This window comes from Seriola aureovittata, chromosome 5 (assembly GCF_021018895.1).
Source record: "Seriola aureovittata isolate HTS-2021-v1 ecotype China chromosome 5, ASM2101889v1, whole genome shotgun sequence".
NCBI lineage: Eukaryota > Metazoa > Chordata > Actinopteri > Carangiformes > Carangidae > Seriola > Seriola aureovittata.
In genome coordinates, this window is record NC_079368.1 from 28,069,856 (window position 1) to 28,079,855 (window position 10,000).

Sequence of the window (10,000 nt, forward strand, 5' to 3'; positions counted from 1 at the left end):
AATAGATGAGGTTCTGCATTTATCTGTTCTTTCTGAAGTAAAATACCCTGAAACCTGAATCCTTAAATGAAATGAAATGAAAAGCACTTGAGTGTGTTTGGCACATAATGAATGAAGAAGAGCACAACATAAGAGCACACCATAATAAGATGCATACAATGGAAATAAAAGTTACAGAACATACTTTTTCAACTTAATAGCAGGCTTAAAGTATCAAGCCATCCACATTTCCTCTATGGTGACACTTCTACAAAGGATGCTCTGTATTTTAGAAGTAGTTTGATTGCTCTGTGAGAATGACCTGTCTTGACACTATTCCAAAAGAGATCTGCATGCCTGGTTTTCCAAATAAAACACCTTCATCTGTAAGGTTGCACATATTTTCTTAGTTCTTTCCGCTTTTTTTTTTTTTTTTTTCTTCAAAGGTTCAGAATTCCTGTCACTAACTGAACCATTTGACTTTCTCTCCTCTCAGTACTACGAGATGTCTTATGGCCTAAACATCGAAATGCACAAACAGGTATGGATGCTTATCTGTCTGCCTCTTGTCCATTGTCTTCATCTTCCTGTTTGTCTCTTTCGCTCTCTCTCTCTCTCTCTCTCTCTCTCTCTCTCTCTCTCTCTCTCTCTATCATTCTCTCTCGTGCTCTCATGGCAAGGATTTTGATGTATTTGGTGTGTGTGCCTGTTGACGTGTCCTTGTGTGTGCACAAATGCATTTGGGTGTTCATTCATTTGTGTGTGTGTGTTCTACTGTATCCCTGTGTGTGGATGTGTGTGTGTGTGTGTGTGTAAGTGTGTTTATTTGTGATCGATGGGGCTCTGTCTCCATTTCCCCAGTTAGGGCCGGCCGGCTGAGCCCAGAGGCAGGATGAATGGCTCTGTAGATTGATTGGTGCTGTCTAGGAGAGCGGCCTGCTTTATTACATTAGAGGGGCAGGGCTGGGGAGGGCAGAGGAATCGATCACGGTGAAGCCAGGAGAGGAGAGGCCGTGGCGTGGAGCTCCCTGTGTTGGAAGCAGGGAGGCAAAAATGCACCACACACACACACACTTGAGTAAGGCAGATACACAAGTGTGGGAACACAAAACACTCTTACCTGTTGTAATTTACACACACAAACAGAAAGCAAAGGGCACTTATGTACAACTGTAAGAAATGTTTGCAAGCACACAAGGACACATGCACAATAATGTACACACAAACACAGAAAGTGTTTATTTACATGCACAGACACATGCGAAGGCAAACATGGTCACATGGTTAAGTATGTAGACACATGGATGAGGAGGAAAACTCTCTCACTCTCTCTCATGCACACAGACACACACATTTCCCCACAGGAGTGTCGCAGGGCTCAGAGCGTTTACCAGTAATTACCACAGCTATCGACCAGTCAGACCAGAGGAAATTGGAGGTGGATTGGCCTGGCTGCTTCACTGAAGAGTGGGGATGTGTCTCTGACTCTTTCACACTCCCTTCCTTTAGGTTTCTTTCTCATGATCTCCTTTTTCCTATTGTGTTATTCTCCCCTTTTTATACCCCAAGTTCTCTCCTTTCTTTTCCTGCCTTTCTCACTCTCCTTTTACAATCATGGGATCTCTTCTTTCTTGAGCTACACCCCCACCCTTGTTTCTCTTTTTTCTTGGCTCCTCTTTCGTTTTATGCCCATGTGGAGCTACTGTTCTTTTATTGTGAGGGAGCTGCATCTCTTTCCTATTGTCCACACACACACACACAAACACTTACACACACTCTAACACACACACTAAAGCTCCAGGGGAGGTCATTAGCTTGGGGCTGCAGTTGTCAGAGCAACAAGCTTCTGCGTGCGGGGGGTACGGGGGATACAGACTAACAACCCACCTCCTGCTGGGGAAGTACGGGTGTGTGTTTGCATGTAGAGAGACAATAATGCTCCAATTATATGTGTAATAGGAAGCCTGTTTTCTGTAAGCACATTGTGTGTGTATACTTGCATCTTCTCTCCATATCCTCAACTTTTGTTTACCTGCTCTCTCAATTATATGAAGTGGATTCTGCATCATAGCAATTCTCCAATGTTGCTATTCATGAGCTGAGATGAAGAATTAGCTATAAGTGCCAGGATAAATGAGTTGTGGGTTTTTGTTACCTCCTATTTTATTTGCTTAAAATGTTCTTGAGTCATGATCTGTAATGGTGCCTCGCTTAGGGATTACAGCCTCATTTGTTTGATCTTTGTTAGTTTTGTCAGGTAGCTTAGTTAGATTAGCTGAGCTGACCTGATAGTAGTTGGTCAGACTATTCTCAGACAGCCTAATCAGTGAGCCTTTATACAAGCCTAATTATAGGCTTATAAATCAGGATTCTGAGAATGGATGTGCAGGTATAGTCTGCCTGAAATAGCTCTTTATTTATAGCTTTCTAGGCATAGTATTATTTGGGCATTATGAGATTGAGTTACAGCATGCGGAAGACAGCAACACATGAGCTGCTCAGGGTGCAGGTTTCTGGTGTTAAGGTCTCTCAGGCTGATGAATTGTGCAAAAGCTGAAGTTATGGGTACAATCCGCTGCAACATTTACACTGAGAATAATGGCAAGGCATGTCACATAAATGCTGCACATTCAAATACAAACATCACACCAGCTGTGTGTCACCAGCAGCCTGGTTTGTCGCACGATATAGAAAATGTAGCTCTCCATTATAAGCACTATAAGACACTTGTACACAGATGTACAAGTATCCATTGATAGCTCTTCACATTATGCAGCTAGAATAGACTCCAGTCTACCCAGATGTGTAAATGTGCATGTTAAGCTTTTCACCTTATCAAATCCTTATTAAACATATCATATTGTGTGTCATATACAGTCAAGTGCTCAGAAGGCTTATAACTCCATATTCTCTCTGATCCTGAAGTCAGTTATTTATAGTGTAATTGATTGTGTTTAATGTGCACTATTCCATATTTACTTACTTTTACCTAACCACCTTATTTAAATTCTTCTGGGTAGTGTCATGTGTAATGTGAACCTTGCCAAGAAGTTTCTTTTTTTTTTTTTTTAAGTTATATTGCAGGTGAAGCAGGTACTTGTTTACTTCAGGACTTGTTTTGAATAGACTAGTACTTTATTTAGCTCATACAAATCAGGCTCAGTTGTTTGTGAGTTGGTGCGTGCGTGCGTGCGTGTGTGTGTGTGTGTGTGTGTGTGACGGAGAGGTCCAGTGAGAGCAAGTATGCTCGAGCTAAAGAGGGGGTCTTCACAATGTCAGCTCTTCAGGAATGATGAAACCCATTAAATACTACTTTGAGCTAGCGGCATGGCTTTAGGGATGACAGTGTCCCTCACTGTGGTCCAGACTGAAATATCTCAGCAGCTACTGGATGGACTGAGATGAAATTTTGTACAGACATTCATTGTCTCTAGAAGATGAACCACGTCCTCTGACTTTTCCTCTACCGTGAGGTTGGCATTTGTAATATGAAATATCTTGACAACTATCGGATGGGTTGTCATGAAATTTTTTGTCCCCCTCAGGGTGAATTGTTAAAACTTGGATCCTTTGACCTCTCGTCTGACATCATCAGGTCAAATTTTTTATTTGTCTAATACTGTGGTCTATGACCAAATATCTACACTCCCATCATCTACAGTTGTAGTTTGTGTTAAGTGCTAAGCAGCAAATGTTAATGTGCTAACTTGCTTAACTACAATGTGTTAGCATTTAGCTCAAAGCACCATTGTGTTTAAGTCCAGTCTCACAGAGTTGCTTGCATGTCTGTAGACTCCTGACCTTTTAATAACAAAGGAATTGCAGGATTTTCCACAAATGTCTTGCATGGCTGCTGGTGGAGGGAAACTGACATATCAGTACAAATTTCAAAATTTAGATTGGAAACTGGAGCAATGTAGGTCTCTTAAAGCCTATGCAATGTAAAGTCTCTTGGAAAGAGGAAGTTCTATATATTATTAGTGATTACTGTAAAAAGGGGGAACGAATCATTGCAACCAGTTATTTCTACAGCAGGTAAAGTAATTGTTGGGTCAGTTAAATCCCCACAGATTGTTGCTATGTGCTTTACAACATTTAAAAAACATGCTTTTTTAGCTTGATGACCATGGCTGAGTTTTAAAAAGTTTTCACAAGCCATAAGTATCATTAGTTTTCATCCCATAATAATGAAAATCATCCATCTTTTCACATAACAATAAATATCCCTTTGAAGTTTTCACATCCAGCGTGTGTCTATGTATCTATTTATATGGGTTGTGTGTCTGATGAGCCATTACTATGTTTCATGGCTCCTCCAATTCCCTCTTCACCCTGGCCTTCTTCGTATCAATTTGATTGGATGATATGTAATATGAGTTCCCTTATCTGATTTAATGCCACTGTGGGGGTATCTGGTTTCAGCCAATTGTAGCCAACTCCGGGGGTTTGGGGGGCAGGCGGATGTGTTGGCATGGATACCGGGTGAGAGCAAATGAAGTTAGTAGCTGATGAGATTATGTTGAAGTGCTGATGGGAAGAGGGACAAGAGCACAGAGCATAGAGAGAGCGAAAGAAATACAACAGGCAAGAGAGAAACTTGAGCTCACACTCATGATTAGAAAGGAAAATCTCATCATAGTGTGTGTGTGTGTGTGTGTGTGTGTGTGTGTGTGTTAGTGACGCTGAAAATGACACACTAGATTTTTGTGTAGAGAGAAGTGGATAAGTGTCGTTATCATATCACAGACTGGTAGGTATTGTGTATATGTGTGTGTGTTGTTGGTTTGCTGTGGTGACAGCAGTTTTCAATGTTTGTGTGTGTGTGTGTGTGTGTGTGTGTGTGTATGTGTGCGCTTGTATTACTTTATTGGTGTTAGTGAACATCTGTCTTTCTAAATGAATGTAATTATGCTATTAACAATTAAGTCTCTTTCTGTCTCTGTGTGTCTCTTCCTTCATCAGACTGAGATAGCCAAGAGACTAAACACCATCTGTGCACAAGTCATTCCCTTCCTCTCTCAGGAGGTAAGTATGTGTGACTTTTAGCTACAGACTAGGGATGCCATGAGAACCAATACTTTGGTACTAAGTCGATGCCAAAATTCTGAAAATGTGTCGGTACTTGTTTTTCTACAGTACCATAGGTACCAAAGGTACTGTAGATGTCGTAGGTACCTGAGATGCTATTCTTCGGGGAAATACTCCCATGAGCATCTTTGTCTAACATCAAACCTGAAGAGAAGAAGGCAGGCAGGCAGGCAAACTGGTGTATGGAGATATTTTGCATTTGACGCACATCAGCAGGGACAAGTTATGGACGACCGAAAGCCATTATGAAAACGGTGCCACAGAGCTTTCCAATTGGAAGGAGGAAACACCTCAAACGTATCTAAGCAGCTCAAAGACAGACATCCGGATGTGTACACATAATTCAGGGTGATGAGTTTCAGTTGTTAACTTTTATATTAACAACATGTTCAAAATGTTCATGTCCTGAAATTGTTTGATAACTGCAACAGTTGGCTTCTGCTGTAGCAACACCCCACACACAACATTCACAAAGGCTAACGTTAGCTTGTTTAGGCTAACATAGCAACCGCTCATAATGTGAGCCAGGAGCTCAAAACATTAGCAGGTTACTGTCATTACTGTACAGTCTGTCAAAATATAACGCTGGCTTTTTAAATGAGCATTTTCAGACCATGGGTGTGGTGGAGATGTGTGCTTGTGTGTGTAGCAGTATCTGTTGATATCTGTTTTTTTTTTCTGTGGTATTGAATTTTGTATTGAGAATCGTAGAATTTCATTGGTATTGGTATTGTGACATCCCTACTACAGACTATGTTTTTTTTTTAATGCTATGTATACACTCTAGTTGTCTCTGCTAGCTCTACTGATAAATCTGCCTTTTACTCTCAGTCTTCAACCAGACTGTGTGTGTCTGTGTGTTTTGCAGCATCAGCAGCAGGTGGTCCAAGCTGTGGAACGGGCCAAACAAGTGACCATGGCAGAGCTCAATGCCGTCATCGGGGTACGTGGACTGCCCGGTCTTCCACCTACAGTGTGTATTCCTCTACTTCCTTTTTACTTACATTATATTGACTGTGTCTGCATGTCTGTTTACTCCATAAGAAATACCTTTTATATTTTGATTCTTGAATAGTGTAAATTTAATCTCTGATACTTGCCTGCCACAACTGCAGTTTTTTTTTCTGGAAAAGGGCACTTGTTCTTTGTGTGCAGCCGTGATAGTCAGTATGTCTAGTGTTGTTGTATGTGAAAGAGCACAGGATGCCATACTACACTGCTACATGAATATAGCAGTATAAGATAGTTTAAAAGTGAGGGAAGGATAAAATACTCTGATAAACGTTCAGCTGTGTGTATGCCAATGCTATACCTCTCCATAACCTCACATATAAGAACAGGATGTCAACAGGTCTGTCTTTTATTTGTGGAAAAAAATTCACTAAATACCTTCAGAATCAGTACTAAAGCTTTACAGTGGTACCTGCGCAAATACGTTTACACTGATTATACATTTGAGGCATATGGCGGACCCTGAACTTTAAAGGAGGTGCAATTATTTCAATCCCTTGATCACCAAACTAATCTCAAAGTCACGGGCCAATGGGACAGTCCCCCAAAAGTGTTTTTGGGATTGTCATGTCAGACATATGAAAAAGTTGGTAGGCAGACATGGGCCTGGGAATAAAAATGGGTGGACTGATTGATTGATTGATTGATTGATTTGATCTATTTCACAATGGGTGAGTGGAGAATAAATGATATGATTCAGTGAGAGACGTGTGATGAGGAGTGTTCATTGAAAAGATGTCATCAGCCTGTGATGGATTGGTCTGATGAGAGTAAGGAGACATTACAAATACAAATGTTTTACTTGCAATTCAGTGGTAATGTTAGTTGAAAACAGAGACTGAGTTGAGCTGTTGGTGGTGACTTTTTGGGTGGGACTGCAGAATGGTTGAGAATACTCAGCTTCATAGGGGAGGCCAGGGGCGTGTGTTTAAGGGAAATTAGGGTGAAGGAAGGGGGTGGGGGGGCTTTAGCTTAGCAAAGAGTGGCACTGGGCTTAGAGGGTATTTTGGTTAGATGTGAGGTGGGCTTGTTAGTTGGCGAGGACTGATGGGGCTCTCTGTTAGTGTGTGATGGGGGGAGAGGTGGATTTGGCAGTTGCTGTTTGAGTCTTAATTGCAGGATTTCAGTGTTTGTAAAAGGGGGGTCACGGCGTTGCCCTTACACTCCCCTCTCCCCCTCTCCTCCCGTCTCCCACGCCAGCCTGTCATTCACCCCGTTTGTGAGTTAAATGAGTGTAATGAAGCATGTTGCCCTTACCTCCACACACACACACACACACACACACACACACACACACACACACACACACACACAGACATGCATACACACATGCATACACACCAGCTCACACTAACATCCCATGACAAACCAGGCTCCCCTTGCCTCCACCAATGCTTCCCCTCCATTTACTCCCATCAGGGGTCCTGTCTGTGTATACGTGTGTGTGTGTGTGTGTGTGTGTGTGTGTGTGTGTGTGTGTGTTTTTGCATCTGTTTGTGTGTGCGTCTGTGTGTAGCAGAGCGTACGTTTCTGTTATCCTCAGAAAACAACAGTCAGGGGGAGGATGGTTGAGTGAGGGTGTGTGTGTCTTCCTTGTTTATCTAGACTCCGTGTATGCATGTTAGTGTGATCAAGTGTGACATGTGGGTGTGTTTATGTTTGATTGTTTGGCAAGGCGAGCCAACTCAGGAAATTGAGTGGTGTGTGTGCGTGTGTGTGTGTGTGTGTGTGTGTGTCTGTGTGTGTCTGTCCGTACAGGCAGGCATGGGGGCTGAGGCTAAAAGACTATTTTGTTGTGTTGCTTTCATTCATTGTGGCAGGACGCAGAGAGTGAAGGATGGATAGAGAGGAAAAGAGAAGGCGGGGGCTCAGGAGAGGGGGAGTGGGTTAGTCAATTAGGTGAGATAAAAGTCGGTTTGACCTTCACCACTCCTTCCACCCCTGCCGAGTCACCCCCTGTGCCCCCCCCCCCTTTCTCCTCCCCACTCCCTCCTTCCTCCTCCCCTCCCCGCGGCGAATCAGTGAGCTTGGATTCCCGCGGCTACTGTCTGAGGAGGCAATAATGATGTTTTGGAACACAAAGGCATTTCACGCTCAGACGAGCGCCTGATTTGGTGTGAAAGAGAGAGCAGGGCTGCCAGCCAAACTCTCTCTCCCTCTCTCTCTCACCCTCTTCTCCCCTTCTCTCCTCCCCTCTCCACTCAGCCGCCTCACACCCTCACAAGACCTGACAGTGCAGGCAGCAGCTGGGGCTCTCGGCTCTCTCCCCCCTACTTCTCCGTCATTCCTCCTTTTTCCTCCCCCCCTCTTCTCCCACCACATCCTCGGGCTCTGGGCTGTGATCCCAGCTGTCAGTATTGTTCAGTGTTTGACCTCGGAGGGAGGAGGGTGTGTGTGTGTGTGTGTGTGTGTTGGTGTGTGTGAGGCGGTGCGTAGGGGGAGAGGATGTGTTCACTGCCTTGTAGATTGCAGCAGCTTGTTGAGATGGTGTAAACCCAGGCACTGAAGAAACTGTCCCATCTGTTGAAGACTTCAATAAGGCCAGAAATCTATATTGATTAGGTTACAGAGTGCTATTGATTCTTACCTATTGATGCCTTTAACTGACACATGAGGTTTTGGAGTCAAGTGTCAGTGTTTTGCACCTTTTAAAGCAGCTACATTACAGCTTTTTTTTTGTCTACATCCAGTGAGCTCACCGTCTCATCTTTTTAGTACTTCCCAACATGAATGCTGAATTCTAGCAGCACAGTCCACTAACTTAGGTTTGTTTTCCAAGGCTAAACTGCCTGTGAACACACTGCTCCTTTTTAGTGGCGAATCAAAACTTTATTTTGTATTTGTAGTATATATCGCAAGATTTAAACTAAGAACACCTCAAGAAAAGACTCAGCTTTGTGTTGCAGCATCCCTGAATGTTCCACATCTTTTTTTCTTTCTCAACTCAACGTACATCACCTTTCTCTGTCTGTTTTTTTCTCCCTGTCGTAAAGCAGCAGCATCTATCCCATAACCATGGTGGTGCCCCAGTGCCCCTCACCCCTCACCCTGCTGGTCTCCACCCCTCTCAGCTGGGTGGTTCAGCTGGCCTCCTGGCTCTTTCAGGAGCACTTGGTGGAGTTCCTCCCCATCTGGTGGGAAAAGACGGTGGTGATAAAAAGCCCCACCTGTCCGGAGCAGACGCACACACTGGAGGACCTGAGCACCTGAGAGGTGAACAAACACACCCTCCAGCACAGAAACGTTTCCTAAAATTATTATGTATGAGTTTGTGAATAACTGAATTATAATGTCACTCAACTTATATTCAACTGTGTTTTATCAAAGATGCATTATTTTAGTGTCTTTATTGTTTACTTCCTCTCTAAAGTTTAGGTTCTTAGTTATAATTATAATGAAATGCACAAAATATTTCCAATTCATTCTCCTTCCTGTCTTTTTTTTTTTTGTTTTCTGCTCTGCTGAACACCCACCCGTGTGACCTCCACCACATCCATGTATTTCCAATGGCAATAGAGCGAGAGCCTGGCACAGTAAGTACTTTTCTCTTTCTGGTCTGAGTATTTTGACAAACCACTCACTTTATTTTGTTGGGGAATTTGACTTTGTTCTTAGATGCTGTTTACATGGATGGATGTCTGTGGGATTAGTAAACTCTACTCAAACCCTGCTCTAAATAAACTACATTTAATGTACATATATGTTGTTATGGAGGAAAAACAGCAAAAGCTAAAAAAATAAAGACATAGACAAGGTGGTCTTGCGTAAAGCATTTAATTTTCACACAATATTTAAAAAGGCACATTTATTCTAAGTGACATGAAAACTTAGACTTGGAATTCGTAACTTCATGTAAGCTGCACCAGTTGCTGAGGCAGGCTCATTTTGTCATTTTATTGGAAATGCATTTATTATCCTTTTT

The 10,000-nt window shown here is 42.7% G+C and overlaps 1 protein-coding gene across 2 annotated transcripts in view; it reads left to right on the top strand.

Annotated features, from left to right (window-relative positions):
- LOC130169963 (transducin-like enhancer protein 1) overlaps positions 1-10,000 on the top strand; it is a 23,883-nt gene that overhangs the window by 2,911 nt on the left and 10,972 nt on the right. Inside the window, exons 4-8 of one of the 2 annotated variants that reach the window (XM_056377027.1) lie at positions 476-520; positions 4,942-5,004; positions 5,936-6,040; positions 9,072-9,291; positions 9,595-9,611. In XM_056377027.1, the coding sequence (XP_056233002.1) occupies positions 476-520; positions 4,942-5,004; positions 5,936-6,040; positions 9,072-9,291; positions 9,595-9,611 (450 nt within the window). The remainder of the gene's footprint in view (positions 1-475; positions 521-4,941; positions 5,005-5,935; positions 6,041-9,071; positions 9,292-9,594; positions 9,612-10,000) is intronic. The other variant, XM_056377028.1, reaches the window with a different exon arrangement.